This window comes from Lycium ferocissimum, chromosome 6, assembly GCF_029784015.1.
Source record: "Lycium ferocissimum isolate CSIRO_LF1 chromosome 6, AGI_CSIRO_Lferr_CH_V1, whole genome shotgun sequence".
In the NCBI taxonomy this organism is placed as follows: domain Eukaryota; kingdom Viridiplantae; phylum Streptophyta; class Magnoliopsida; order Solanales; family Solanaceae; genus Lycium; species Lycium ferocissimum.
Genome location: NC_081347.1, coordinates 66,126,232 through 66,142,130, shown reverse-complemented (window position 1 = coordinate 66,142,130; position 15,899 = coordinate 66,126,232). Strand labels below are relative to the sequence as shown.

The following is a 15,899-nucleotide window of genomic DNA, read 5'->3' as shown; positions in this document are numbered from 1 at the left end:
TGATAAAGTGAAAGAATTTTACATTATTTAGTCACTTAAAATATAATTACAGGAGATTATCTATAACAAGTGGAACTAGTAATTTGAAAATAAGACAAACAACGTAACGTCTTACAACAAATTAAATTACAGTGATACTATAAAAGTTCTTTATATTGTCAGTGCCGATGAATTTAGGGGCATTTTGGTCCTCCTCTCTTAGTCTTCCAATTATTGTAACAAGGGCAGAATTGCTTGTTCCCATAAGTCCCGGGAGGAACACAAAGACACTTTACACAACATTTTTGACAGAAGAACATGCATGGCTTCCTGTATTGTGTCTTTGAGCATCTATATGTGCACTTTGGTAAACATTCTGCATATGTACCAAAATTGAAAAATAAAAAATTTGGTAAGCTTATATAGTATAACATGACACTCTGATTATAAGAAGAAATCAAAATTTCACTCCAAATTTTTTTAATATATTATAAGTAATGTTCAAGATTTAATATATATATACATTTGACCTATTTGGTAGATATACAATATAATATTCTGAGGAGTGTTCAACAGACTACCGTTCGATGACTATAGTTTTGTTTTGCCAAGAGATGACTTGAATCCCTCCATCTCAATTTATGGGACTCTTTCCTTTTAGTCGGTCCAAAAAGATATACTTTTCGATATTTAGTACTACCCAATCTCAATTTATATGATATTTTTCACTTTTCGAAAGTCAATTTGACTAAATCTTGAAGCTAAAGTGAATTAGATTAACTCAATATTTTAAGATTAAAATTTATATATATGAAAACTACATGAAAAGTACTATAAGTTGCAACTTTTCTCATATCAATTTGGTGAAAAAATACATCTTAAAATATTGATTAAAATTCATTTAGTCTGAATCTCAGAAAGAAAACATATCATTTTAATACCTTGAGGGTGGAGACTACCAGGAGTGGTACCATTCTGCAGGAAAAAAACAATTTTATAAGTAAGAATTAGCTACTCCATTGCAAAAAAAAAAAAAAAAAAAGAGAGAGAGACCGGGAGGGGGGGGGGGGGGGGGGGGTGGGGGGGACAAAAGAAAGTGAATATTGAAGACTTACCACTGGTGAAGTTTTAGGAGGTTGAGGCTGAGATGCTGGAGTCTCTGTTATATTTTTTGCCTGATAACCATAACCAATGCCAAATATCAACCCCCAAAAACAAAAATGAAAGTAAATTTGCTAAAAAAAACGATTAAATAGTAAAAAAATTGACATGAGGGGAGTAATGTTGTCGTCAGAGATGAATTTAGAGTAGGTTCTATCGGTTCAATTCACGAATTACATATGCATATGTAAAAGAAATTAAAATATATATAATTCATTAACTCTAGATTCTGAATTGGCTTCCAGTTATAGGGCAGGGTAGTTGACGGGGTACTTGTCAAAATGATACTAGTAAAATTTGATATGAGGAAAGTAATGTTGTCGGCGGAGACGAAAATCTAGAGCAGATTTTGTCGGTTCAACTGATTCATTATTTCGACATGAATCTAAAGTAGATTTTATAGGTTCAACTGAATTCATTATTTCGACACGAATTATATATGCATTACAGTGGGGAGTTGATAACTTACATGGGTTCCGACAAGAAGAATCATTATCAGAAGAGGGAGAATTAGCACTAGGCTAAACTTCTTCTCCATTTTGTTCTTTCTTGATAAGAATGATATATAAATTGAGGAAGTGATGACCAAAAGAGAAACAAAAAGAAACTAATGTTTGATGGTTTATGTTGTTTGGAATGTTAGATGAGGTATTTATAGGCAGTTGGAAACTCAAAAAGTGTTTTGAATTCTGTGGGTATTTTACAATGTTAACATTATTCTTTGATAGCAACATGATTATCATACCCCGAACGTGATGAACTGATAAAGGTTTTTCCACCCTCAATTAGAGATCGGGGCATGTGCAGTTAGAGTATGACTTACGGGTTTGGTCGAATCAGAGATGAAGTCAGGATTTGAAGTGTACGGGTTCGAAATTCTAGTTCTTGTAAGTTACTAAATTTTAAATTAATAATTTGTATATACTGAATGAATTTTTTAAAATAAATATAAGGTTTGAATTACAACTACTTGGTTCGGTCGAACCCTTAACCAAAAACCTAGTGCTATTCCTGGGCGAAACTCATTAGCTTTGGTCTAAACTTTGTATTTGTCTTAAAAAAAATTGTACAAATTATTAATTTAGAACCAGTAACTTAAAAGAACTAAAATCTTGAATTCATAAGCTTCAAATTCTAGCCCTGCCACTAAATTCATAGGTCTCAAATTTGAATCTTCTTTTGCAGGGAGCGTTAAAACTCCCCCGATGAGCTTTATATAGAGCGAATCCATATGAATTGGATGAACAAATTTTGTATACCGGATGATTAAATAAAAAATATTACAAAAATAGTTTTGTCAGGTTATTATTATATTGGAAAGGTAAATCCAGATTAATCGAACAAATAAATTTCGCCGTTAAACAAAAAAATTGTGAGTTTATTATTTTATTATATTAAATAAACAATGACTTACGTAAGATTAACCTTACTAAATGGAGGTGGTGTGTTAAGTAAATAAATCATTTATAAGGTGCACAATTACTTTACAATGAATTTTATTGATTAATAACCTAGCAAAATGATAACTAACTAACTATGACATGTAAAACTACGTACACTGATCGTGTACAAAATATTTACGCTATTAATGTATATATTTTAACTTAGAATTCATTAAAATTAAAAATTAAAAAAATAGCAGAGGAAGTTGGTGGTCGATTTACATAGGGAAGACAGCCAAGAATCCTTGTGAAAATCCAGAATGAAAATGAAAGTAGAAGAAACTTCACATGTGTTCACTAGCTCTCACATGTTCCCAATAAGATTTAGAGGTCTGCAATGGTCTTGAAGGCCTAACAGATAAAACCTACATAAACTATATAACATTCAAAAGAAAACAAACTCTTATCTTCAAAATAACTATTTATATGAAGAAAAAAAATTGTCTTTATAGACAGGTGGTAGGAAGATTGAAAATGTGTAGAAGGAGCCTTCATTCAATCTATTCAAACTTCTTGTGAACCATTGTTTTTTTTTTTGTCCTTGTACTAACAAAATTCTGATGCGCACACCTCAACTATTTCATTTGATATTTGATATGGGTTCCATCGGATACTAATTATTAAGCTAATTTGTGAATACCTTGACTATTTTACGTGATACCTGCTAACAAATTCACGGGGTACCAGCTACCGAGCCAATTTACGAGCACCTCAACTATTTTACTGGATACTTGCTATCTTCCATCAACACATACACTGAATAGCTCTATGAACTAAAGCTTGGGTAGATAGGAGAAAACCACCTAATGTTTTTGTCTCTGCCGGAATCTAAATCCACGCACTCATTTTATTGATCAATAGGCCAAACTTCTCGTGAACCATGTAAATACAATTCATCATTTTGCAGGAAAATACTTCTAGTTGTTTGCTATCTTCTGTTCATAGCTTTTGCCTTGGAAGTTAGTGAAATTTAGATTTGTGTGGACCACAAAGATTTTGGGATTTAGCAGGTTATGGTTTGTTGGTTCACTATAGTAGTCTCGTGACTTGCTTTTGGCATGGGAGTCATCTACCTACAAATGGAAGAAAATTAATCATGTTACCAAAAGATTTACCCTATTAGCTTGTTGCCAACCAATAGGGCCAAAATTATAGTATATATCGAAATAGGACCGAGACTGAAAGATTTCATGTTCTAGCAAGATATTTTAATATGAGAAGTTCTGTATTATGCTACATTCATTGTTCCTGTAGTTTGTAACAGATTTATCCAAATTAACCCGGTGCAAAAACCAAACTACATTACTTAACTGGATGATGTGGAAACAAAGAAAACATCTGCAATAGAGGCACCTAATACCATGGTAATTGCATTGTCACAACAGAATCAAATACTTAATTCAAAAGGCTCACATAGCAATAATTTTCTTTGCAGTAACAAAAATACAGAACATCGGCCATCGGGTTTACATTGATTCTTCTTGACCAAAGCCGCTTAGACAAAACAGAGGAAATTAAGGTGGTTGTGCTGCTGCTACTGCTGGTTGAGGCTTCTGCTGATAAGCACCTTGGTCACCAGCAGGAGGTGGGGGAGGTGGTCTCGTAGCTTGATAAGGCGGGGGATACTGCTGATAATGTGGAGGCGGTGGTGGTGGCATATATCCATAGGGTGGTGGTGGATAGTAAGGCGGGTAAAATTGACCTTGAGGTGGAGGTGCCGGTGGATATGCATAATGCTGTCCTTGTGGTGGTTTTTCGGAACCACTCTTGTTTTCAGGCCCCGACCCTGAAGCTGAACTAGAAGCTCCCTCCTGAGATGGAACAACGGCACCCATCCTTTGAGGATCCATTGACGGATAATATGCTCTTTCCTGCTGAGGCATTGGCGGAATGTTGAAGTATTGCATCGGTTGTGGGGGTTGTTCCTGAGTGCCTGGGGGTGGAGGAAGCTGATTCTGCTGTTGTGATATGACAGCTCTGGGCAACAATCCACTATGAGTCACTTGCTGTCTTGCTTCATCAGACATCTCGATCTCTGCTTTAGGAGCTTGTGGTCTCCCCCAGAGCAGCTTCAGTCTCAAGCCCTTTATCACTAGCTTGTTTGCTAGTTCCTCAGCCGCTTTCTCTGCACCTTCTCTTGTAGTGTAGGTTACAAAAGCACAACCACGCTGCAACACCATTTTAACAGACTCGATTTCTCCATGTGCGTAAAACTGGTCCTTTAGGTCCTGCTCACTGACTCTTGCATCAACACCACCCACATAGAGGGTTCTAATGCTCTCGTCGTCAGGGGGCTCCAATGAAGGCATTTCACCTGCCTTATTAAGTAGCTTCATCGCCACAGGATCATTAACTCTGCAAGCATTGCAGGTAACATAATGACAACACTTCTTGCGCCAAAAATACGAATATAGCTCTTTTAAGTTAATAAAGATCATTAGGATAATTAATATTCAGGAAAGAGTAGATGCAACAAGATGACACTAATCTAGCAACAATGAAGGTGGACATTTCAAAGCTGTAAACAGTACGGTATTAGCTTCTCAGAGTATGAGAACAATTGTATTGCTCCAGCATTACCTAATAAACTTGTAATCCAGATGACAGAACTATGCAGTTAGGGTGACCTCGCTAGTCCCACCTTCTCATCTGATACTTGACCTATGTCACCTAGACCCGTTAAGGGTGCCGGACATGGATGTCTGTTGAGGTGTTTGATTTTCCAAAGGTTCCATAGTTAGGAAGGAAATTAAAAGATTGTTAATACCTAAGTTGCTCGGACTCGGGTGCGGGTGTCCGATACGGGTGCGGATCTAGAGGTCGGATCCTTCATGATCTAAATTTTAAGATTCGGGGATACGGATCCAGGTATGGATACTGGTGCGGGGATTCGGCCAGAAATAATTCAAATATCTTAAAATAGAGTTATAAAACCAAAATTATGAGATATTTTGTGGAAAATTTGAGGAGAAAATATTGATCAAGAGGAGAATCTCAGGAGGAGATAAAAGGAAAAGGAGTGACATAGAAGTTTCTATATACAAGTATTCCGTTTTCTTTAATTTTACCGTAGCTTTTGTTTTGATTGCATAAATCCATTGAATCTATCCGGAATTTCTCCCTCGATTTTGGTCAAAGTACCCAAAATTGGCTGACCAGATCGGGTATGGATCCCACACCCACACCCATGTCGTGTCGACACGGGTGCGGCACTGAAAGTGAAGAGTCCGAGCAACATACTTAATACTGATGCAATGATATGGCGAGTAGGCAAGCAAATTAAGGTTAAATGTCTGTGAATTTGACTATCAAATATCTTCTCAAAAGAAAAATGTGAATGGTCTTGTACATGCAGAGATTGTTACTGTGATCAACATTGAAATTTAGGAACCTATATGGCTCAGTATCGAGTCTATATAGAGGTGCAGACACAAGTTCAGCTATGCATCATCAGAGTCCAGGCAACAATCCCTAACTAGACGTGTGACGACCAAGCAACTTTTTTGATGTCCACTGATTCAAAAGTAGGCAAGAATTTGAATAAGAAAAGAAAAAACACACAGCATCACTATTGAATCAGCTGCTGTTGCTGAGCAAGGGGTTCTGTCTTTTCCTTGTAATCCAGGACATTTGACTCTGTGGAAGCTCATTCCATAGATGACAGATCCCTATCCTGCACCTTCCCTGACCAAGCCTCGCATCAAAACTCTTTCTAACTATACTGTATGTTGGGGCCCTTTTGTTCCATGTTGAAATAGAACCTTAATTGTTACTACTACTTATTATTAAAATTAGATTGTTAGATTAGTTAATTATTAGTTTGTATAAGACGAATTTTATGGAAAAAAAAAACGATTTCAAAACTATATATGTAACACAGTATCAAAATTCAAACAAAAGTATGAACAAGCAACAAGAGAGGATGCTATAAACAGCCATTGACAGTTTGACACCAGGAGATTAAATGGTCAAAATGGTTATACAAGCATTTAAAAAAACAAAAAGCATTCAAATTAACAGGATAAATATTCAGTTGCACATACCCATAGTAACGGTCCTTAATGTTTTGCTGTGACAACTCCCCGGTCTCCGGCATCTCATGCCTATAAGGGCACTCCAAACCTCTTGTGCATTGACCACGTATATAGAAACTGCAAACATGTGCCCGATTTCTCTTGTAGTATGGAGTTGTTCTTTGGAGCTTCAAAATAGTGTCATTTGCACGGACTTTCCCATATGAAGATTCATAATCAATCCCTGCCCTTGCCTGTTCATAAAGAAAATGTAGGTCGATAGGAGAAAATAGAAAAGAAGAGTGATTAACATACAACAGTTTTATCTGAGGCTGATCTTCTATGTTTACTATGTATCTCATTCCTAATGTACTCCTCCCTCGGAGGGGAGAAAGGAGGGGAAAATCAATAATAACACAGCCCCAATAAATCAATTCTGGGCTAAAAGAAAGTTTCAGCTCGAAGATTCAGCAAACTGTCGAACAAGCTAATCAACATTTGCACCATAATATGCAAGTAAAAAATGTTCACTGTAACAAGCACATGCCCTCAGTAGTAAATGAGCATTATTTTAAAGGAGGAGGGGGGGTTAATAACAGAAGACAAAGTAAAGGACACTGTTTGAACAAAAGTATGACCTTTTTATGCATGTAAACTGTGTATATGCAGGTGGTTCACAAAGGCGTATTATATTAACTATTAAAAGACTTCCAGTTGAAGCTTCACGTACCCTGCGGTCATGCTCCTCGGCGAAATATTCTCTATTAACGTCACTCTTGGGAATTGCATCATTAGAATTGATACTGAGAGCAGTGTCCCGGACCTGAACTGGCAAACCATACTCAAGATCCAAAAGACAAACTTGACAGACATTCTTCAACTTGCTGCAGGTCTGACAGATCTCAGATTTTTTGTATCTTGCATCCCGACCAGGCCTCCATCTGAACACTGTGAAGGGTCGTGTGCATATCTTGCACTCCTTGTCATAATCTGCTTTCGTCTGTAAGGAACAATGACAAGATTAAAATGTTCAATAATTGGGCATGGAAAAGAAAAGGTGAATTGACAAGGGGCCAGAAGTAACCACGTCATAAAACCCAGGTCAATCTCTATGACGTGCACGAAGAAAGCTGACATTTTGATAATAGGAATGGCTAGTAGAAGCAATAAAGCAGGATACAGCTTTGTATTTAGGAAATTTGTCCTCAGTTTTTCTTTTTTTTTTTTCTTTTTTTTTTAATAACCGTTGCGCGCACCTCAACTAATTCCTCGGGATACATGTCACCTCCCACCAGTCACATATACCAGATAACTCTGTCCACCAAGGCTAGAACAGATGGGACGAAATCACCTAGTATTTTGTCTCTGCTGGGAATTGAACCCGAGATCTCATGGTGCTCAACCCTCATTGACCACTAGACCACACCCTTGGGTGCAGGAAAGTTGTCCTCATTTAACGACACGAAAAACGAATATAGAATCTATTTTGTTAAGAACGTGATTCAAGCAAGTGTATAACCTAATCAAGACTCAGCAAACAAGGACTAGAAAGAGAATAATAGGCTTACAGCCTTTCTCTTTATGAAAAAGGGATCACTCAATCTTCCTCTATGACTCAAGGACAATACTTGAAATGTTATCTTCAATATATATAAGCAGCCAGATGCATCACACGTTATAAATACTTCAGTAAAAAACTGAGGGGTATCAGAAATAACAGAATGCACTCTAACCTTGAAGTTTGATTCCTTATAAAAGGAAAAAAAAAACTACGAATTCTAGTCCCTAATTTGAATAAAGTGGTCCTGTTTATTATGGTTTTACCAAGTAGAAATGCAAATCTTTCTGTTAGTAACAAACTGTTCCACTATTCAATAAAACTGCTGATGGAAAACAGATGACTTATCTACGATCCTGATTCCTGAGATACAGATGATTTATCTAAAATCCTGTTTCCTGAGATATCAATCCCACTATACAGAAATGAGTTTTTGGATTTATCAATGTAAGAGTGCTATATACAGGGTACGCCAGTCAATGTGCAACATAGACTCAACAGGTTCAACATTACACAATTATTTTTTAGCGGAGCATACATATATATTGCCAAAAGAATATATTAGAAAAAGTAAAGTTTCAACAAATATTTTGCTCTAAACACATAATCGCAGAAATGCAATGGTTCAGGGGTAAGGCCTAAACATACGTTGAACCCATCAAGTTTAAATCTTGGATCCACCTCCAGCTATATTCACCTAAAATTAAGACAGATAACTCCTCAATTTAGTACGCGCAGGATGTGTGGTGGGTGCACTTCACAAGTTTGAATCCTGACTTGTGGACCAAGTCTACTATTTATGTCAATAAGGGTTAGAGGGGCATACCACTATCCACCTAATGTCGAAGTGAGTGTGTGTGTGTGTGTGTGTGTGTGTGTGTGTGTGTGTGTGTATAAATGCGTTTGGATAACATCCTTTTTCGATTGGGTATGGCTTCAACTATTCCCGCAGCCCATCAATTAGTTAACCATCGACATATTTTAGTTAATGGTCGTATAGTAGATATACCGAGTTATCGCTGCAAACCCCGAGATATTATTACGGCAAAAGATGAACAAAAATCCTTTTTAGAAACTGGAAACTTTGAATAAGTAACTTCATTAATTTCCTTTTCAAACATTAGTTTGTGTTTACCAAATTGAGGCTTTTTCTCTTTAATCCTTTTGCCACCTTGCCAAAGCAGTTAAGTAGAAATTTTTCTTTTGGGATTAAGTACAGCAGGATTTCATTAATCAATCATCTAGAGGATGTAATTGATTACAGAACACGACTTAACTCCCCTAAATGCTCATGCAACTAAGAAAATCCAAAAAATCTACCGGACTAATAACATCAAAATAATTACTCCAAGATCAAAAGGTCTCAAATTATGTCCAACTTCATGCTTGTGTTCTCTCTGCTAGCGAATACTCTAAACATGGCCCTATGCATACGAGGGGAAATGACCAAAAAAAAAAAAAAGAGACCTTTTTAAAACCAAATTAACATTTTTTTAAAACCAAAATTAACTAATTTGGATGGAAGAAGCTCAATAAATTAGGAGAAAATTGGCACAAAATCAGTTCCTAAATTCCACAGAGGAACCAAATGAATCCTGTAAACACAAAACCCCTCAATTCTAGTTCAAAAACAACATAAACATACTCCCTCCGTCCATTTTTACTTGTCCATGTTTCACTCGGCACGCCCCTTAAGGGGCCATAATAATAAGGGTAAAATAAGTATGAAATGGTAAATTATCTCTTGGTTTACCATATTGGACAAGTTAAGATAGACATCTATTTTTAGTATACTGGACAAGTAAAAATGGAAGCAGGGAGTACCAAAAAAGAGGAACCAAATGAATCCTATAAACACAAAACCCCTAAATTCTAGTTCAAAATCAACATAAACATAACAAACAAACCCTAATACTACAAAAACAAACACCAAATCATAAAATTATCGGAAAAGGGCCAAATATACCCCTATTCTATGAGAAAAGGTTTAAATATACCCCTATATAATACCCATGCTTTAGGTATAAATATACCCCTGTACTATGAGAAACGGTTCAAATATACCATTCCTCCGTTAAGATTGTCCGAGATGGACATCCAATCCTACGTGTCACGGACATTTGATGAGGTGGATACCACGTGGCATGCCACCTCGGATTTAACCCATTTTACCCATCTACCCTATTTCCTTCCCCTCCACCAATTTAACTATCGAATGCATTAAAACAAAACTTTTGTCCTTAATTTAATGGTGGAATTGACAAAAGGACAAATCTCTACACTTGCATAAATCAATTAAACAACTATCTCTCTAAACATCTTTCTAAAATGTCATGCTCTGGATTAGTTAGGTACTAAATTAATTTAACACTCTTTTGAAAAGCCACTTGGAGTAGACATATGTGACTTTCAGATGGAGAAAATTTGGATCTTTTCAAAGGTATCTTTTTTCTTGATTAAGAATTGTTCTGCCAGTAGTTTCATTTTCTGTGTCGAGTTCAGCTAAGCACTAACACTTAAGAAAGTAAAGCCACCATTAATGGTGGTGGAGAAGGAATTTTAGTGGCGGAGGGGAAGGAAATAGAGGAGATGGGTAAAATGGGTTAACATTGGCCACATGGCACCCACCTCATCAAATGTCGGTGCACGTAACCTGGACTTAACGGAAATATTTGAACCTTTTCTCATAGTACAAGGGTATATTTGAACCAATAGTATAACGGCAAGAGTATATTTGGACCGAAAGTATAATGAGGGGCATATTTAAACCTTTTCTCATAGTACAGGGGTATATTTGGCCCTTTTCCGTAAAATTATTCATAAAATAAAAGAAAAGGTTCAAAAATATTAGTACCATTCGCACCAGAGGCGGATCCAGGATTTTAATCTTGTGGGTTCAATTTTAAGATTTTTAGTATTGAAACCTTTATATTTTAAAAGTTATGGGTTCATATCTACTATATATTATAATTTTAATAATTACTTACACATAAATTTATACTCCGTGTCAAAAGTTAGGGGTTCAATTGAACCCCCCACTTAATAGGCTAGATACGCCCCTGATTCGCACATAGGGACTATCCGCAAGACAAGACTCGTAAATAATCGGGAAATCAGATCATTCCCATCCATCTTGTGTTCCTAAATTAAAGATGTGTATAATGTACTAAAATGTCTTTTGAATCTTGTGATTATATACTTGTCACCTCTGGTGTTTGAATTGTCAACTTACTAAACATCGAAAGAGACACTCTTTTTGGAATTTACCAAAAAGGAAAATAAGACAAAAAAAGAGGAACCAAATGAATCTTATAAACACAAAACCCCTAAATTCTAGTTGAAAAACAACATAAAACATAACAAACAAACCCTAATACTACAAAATCATAAAAAAGTTAAAAAAAAAAAGTATTGCTTACCATTCTAACATAGGGACTATCACCAAGACAAGACTCACAAATAATGGGGAAATCAGATCGTTCCCATCCATCTGCTTCTGCATCTCGAAGCAACCTATGCGCCATTTATTTACTCACTACTTTTTTCCTGTCAAACGAAACAAGAACCTTTTTTTTCTTCACATAAACAATTTCATATTTTAATTAATACTCCCTCAGTTTACATTTAAGAAAGAGGGAAGACTTTTGAAATTTATGGTTTAAAATAAGCCTTGAAAATTTGTGTGACCGTAAATCATTCATAAAGTAAATTTGTTTTTAAATTAGTAAAGAAGTGATTTATTTTGACACAGATTAAAAAGAAAATAGGTTCAAATAAATTGAAACAAAGGGAGTAATAAATAAGTACAGCAAATAGAAGGTACCTAATTAGGTTAATTTAGCAAACCACACACCAATTTTTACCACAGCAGCGGAGCTTACGGCGGTGGAGGAGTTACGGCGGCAGAGCAAAAGGAACGACAAGGAAAAAAGCCCATTACTGTGCCAAGGAAGAGAAGAAAGAGAAGGAAAATAGAATTTTCAATAACTTTTATTAGGGCAAAAATTCGAGTTGATCACTTATATTGTAAAAAAAATAGCCCAAAACTTACGTTACGAAAAATAAGTCAAATATATATAGATATATATAAACATATACATATACTTATACTAATATATATATATATAAAGATAGAAAGAGAGAAAAGGTTTGAATATTTTTTGTCAGAATTAAAAAAATGGGTCAATTTTGATAGTATTATTGCCCCGATGAACATATAGTATAATTTTCTCTTTTATTAGGAGCCGTTTGGCCAAGAGAATTTTTCACTTTTTTTGATTTTCTTTTCAACGTTTGGCCCAATTCCAATCTTAGTAGCTTAGTTGGTTGGTTACCTAACATTCACTTTATTGGTAAGGGTTTCATTCCCCACCTCTCAATTTCCCCTTGCCCTACCACCGATGTAACAAAAAGAAAAGTTAAAAAAAATAGATATTTAGAAAACACTAAAAATCCCATTTTCATTTTTTTCACTTTTACTACATTTAAATAACCAAATATTCTTTGCATTATAACTAAATACAACTTCATCTTCAACTCCAACTTCAAAATTCTAAGGCCCCATTTGTCTATAGATACTAAAAAAAAATTCACTTTTTTTAGAATTTTGGAGTTGGAGTTGGAGTTGTGTTTGACCGTAATTTTTGGAATTATAGTTTTTGGTGAAATGTAGTTGTAAAAAAGTAAAAAAAGTGATTTTTTTTTAAAAACAATTTTTTTGAGTTTTTGGTATTCCGGAATACAACTTCAAGTTGTATTCGGAATTCTCATGGCCAAACGCTGATTCCGGAAAAAAGTAAAAAAAATTCTGGAATAAAGTGAATAATTCTTATAGCCAAACGGGGGCTAAATAAAGTGAAAAACTATTTGGCTTTCATGGCCAAACACTTAATTCTTAAAATACCTAGGAGGAAACGGATCTCTTGACGTCTTACAATTTGAATTGAATAAATGATCTTTTAGATTTCTTATGTGTTATTTTTCAAATCTCTTATATGTAAAAATGAATCTCTTGTAAAAAAGATAGAAAATTAAAAATATTTTATAAGTGGGCTATAAAATCATTTCGTACAATTCTTGGTTAAAGATATTTACCTTTCAATAAATTAATGTCCCCTTTTAATCGTTAAACTGTGAATTTTTACAAACTTAACGGTAATTAAATACTAAATCATTCAATTATGTAAGTATTATGTTAAATTTTATACTGTTTTTTCATATTTAAATGTGATATAATTTTAAATTTTATCTAAATATTACTATTGTTTATAGGGATAAGGCAGTTATCATCATAAATACCGAAAATTAAAAAATCGACACACACCTTTAAAGGATCCTATTACTGCAAAAACTTATTTAAAACGGAATAATTACCCACTGTGACGATCCCCGCTCTCGTATGGGAGAGTGACATACACTGGTCCTCGTGTGTATTTATTTGTTTTTTCTTCTTTTTTTTAATTTTTTCGGCTTACGTGTCAATTTTTTTTAAAATAAAAATAAAAAACTGAATTTTCATAAAAAAAATGAGTTTTAAAACCCGTCTTTTTTTTTTTAATTTTAAAATTTGATTTTTTTTAAACCCATTTAAAAAAAAAAAAAAACTAAAAACATGGATTAAAAAACTGAATTTTCTTTTAAAAAACCCGTCTTTTGTATCCCTAATTTTTCACTTCAGTTGAGAAAATCAAATATCTTTAACAAAGGAAGGTGACTAGGATGTGTCTTTAGGATTAATATATATCCTTTATGTATTTTCTTAGTTATTTTTATTGTATGTATATAACACCTAGTAATCCTATATCATGATTATGGTTTTCTGTTCTTGTGTATCCTGTTTGTTTGATTTTGATTTCAATTTATCAGTTTTATGTTTTATTACTTTTGAGATTATGAATTAGTGTAAATGGAATCGCTTCTAATATTATATCAAAAAAATCGAATTGAAAAAATTAAAACCGAACCGAACCGAAGTTCAAAAAACCGAAATCAAAAGAACCGAACCGAACTAGTTGGGTTCGGTGTCCACCTTCAAAAAATCAAAACCGAAATAGCCAAATTAAAATTTGATAAAATCGAACCGAAGAATAGAACGCCCACCCCTTATAAAGAGACCAAAAATGCATATTGAAGATAAAATATGTGTAAGTCAAATATTATGAAAGTCAGAATCAAAATTCATTTATAAGAGAAGGACTAAAATGAAATTATAAAGACCATCATTTCATTCCATTTTTAGTAAAATAGAAAACATATTTTATTTTAGTAATGAGAAAAGGGGTGGAACTCGCATGTGCAGTTCTTTGCAGGAGCGAATAAGTGCTATCCCATCCAATAGTATATATTAAGGGTACATGGACCGGATTGATTCGGATTTTTTAAACACCAAACCAAATTAATTGCGTCGGGTTTTTAAATTTATATACCAAATCAAACTAATAAAATTCGGGTTTTCCAACCTCGGGTTTTTTTTCGGAATAATCTTGATACAAAACATATAACTTTTACGTCAAATATTTCTTTAGTCTTAGTAAGATACAACTATGTAATTAAGATGTTTCATAAGAAAATAACACAAAATGTGAGGAGTGATGACATTGTATTAAAATATTCAAAAAAAGATAATAAAATCGGTTAAAATAAATATTGCTAATTAATAAGCCATAAAGAAAATGACCATAATCTAAAATACTAAGTCATGCTAAAATAAGTACGGCTAATAAGTATTAATTACATGACAAGAAAAAAAAAACTTAAGTTCTGTATTTTCACTCTCTAAATCAATTATGCAAAATTAAAGAATAGATATCCAACATTATTGTCATTTCTATGGGTAAATTGAAATTCTTTTATTAATATTAGTGTTGAGTTGGTTTTGGTTTGGACTTTATATGAGTTACTAAACATCCATGATATAAAACTTATTCACATTCAAAATCCTAAGTTCAAGCTTGAATAATATGATAATAGATGAAAAACTATGAAAAAAATTAAGAAATATTTATAAATTACATTACAAATAAATATTTTTATGTATAAAATATTTTAAAAATTGAATACATGTAATGTCGGGTTGGTTTGGTTCGGTTTGACTTTTTTTAGCTAAAACTAAACCAAACCAATTATGGTCGATTTTTTTTTTTCAACACCAAACCAAGTCAAACCAAACCACTAGTCGGATTTTTTTCTCGATTTGACTCGGTTTATCGGTTTGGTGCGATTTATCGGTTTACTTTGTACACCCCTAGTATATATTTGTAGCTCAAACGTGAGCCTATGCCCTATGTTAGCATAAAGGAGGAGGAGATGGAAGGTTGTACTCAAAATTTATGTCGGAATTGGGCAGTATAAGGAGGTAATAACCGGAATGAAATTTTATATAATCGTAAAAATGCCATATCATGCGCACCTACTAGAATTGGAACAGACCTATCAGATCCACCTATCATCGCTGGTATAACCAAAAAAAATCATTAAGAAAGCGTTAGTCCTTTTTTATATGAATGAAATAGCATTTAAATGCTACTTATAGGTATTGAATGTGTACAATTTAACTTATAAATTGTTTTTTCCAAATAAATGAGACATATTACCAAATGTGACTTATAAATCACATACTCTTGATTGATTTGAAGGTTTGTTCAGTCAAACGCTCCCACAAATCACATATGTCAAATGCAGACTTGCACTTTGATTTCTCTTCATATAATACACAATTCATATGTCTCATTTATTTTTTTATTAAGC

The 15,899-nt window shown here is 34.1% G+C and overlaps 2 protein-coding genes across 2 annotated transcripts; both read right to left on the bottom strand.

Annotated features, from left to right (window-relative positions):
• On the bottom strand, window positions 1-1,777 carry LOC132060919 (protein GAST1-like). Its single transcript, XM_059453812.1, has 4 exons — window positions 1,610-1,777; window positions 1,095-1,154; window positions 921-954; window positions 1-355 (listed from the first exon to the last, which is right to left on the bottom strand). Exons 1-4 carry the CDS (start codon window positions 1,676-1,678, stop codon window positions 174-176), a joined length of 345 nt encoding a protein of 114 aa, XP_059309795.1. The 5' UTR covers window positions 1,679-1,777; the 3' UTR covers window positions 1-173.
• Window positions 1,778-3,916: 2,139 nt separating this feature from the next.
• Window positions 3,917-12,144, bottom strand: LOC132060107 (zinc finger CCCH domain-containing protein 49-like). Its single transcript, XM_059453005.1, has 5 exons — window positions 11,977-12,144; window positions 11,573-11,699; window positions 7,326-7,595; window positions 6,626-6,849; window positions 3,917-4,937 (listed from the first exon to the last, which is right to left on the bottom strand). Exons 2-5 carry the CDS (start codon window positions 11,675-11,677, stop codon window positions 4,097-4,099), a joined length of 1,440 nt encoding a protein of 479 aa, XP_059308988.1. The 5' UTR covers window positions 11,678-11,699; window positions 11,977-12,144; the 3' UTR covers window positions 3,917-4,096.
• Between the last annotated feature and the right edge of the window lie 3,755 nt (window positions 12,145-15,899).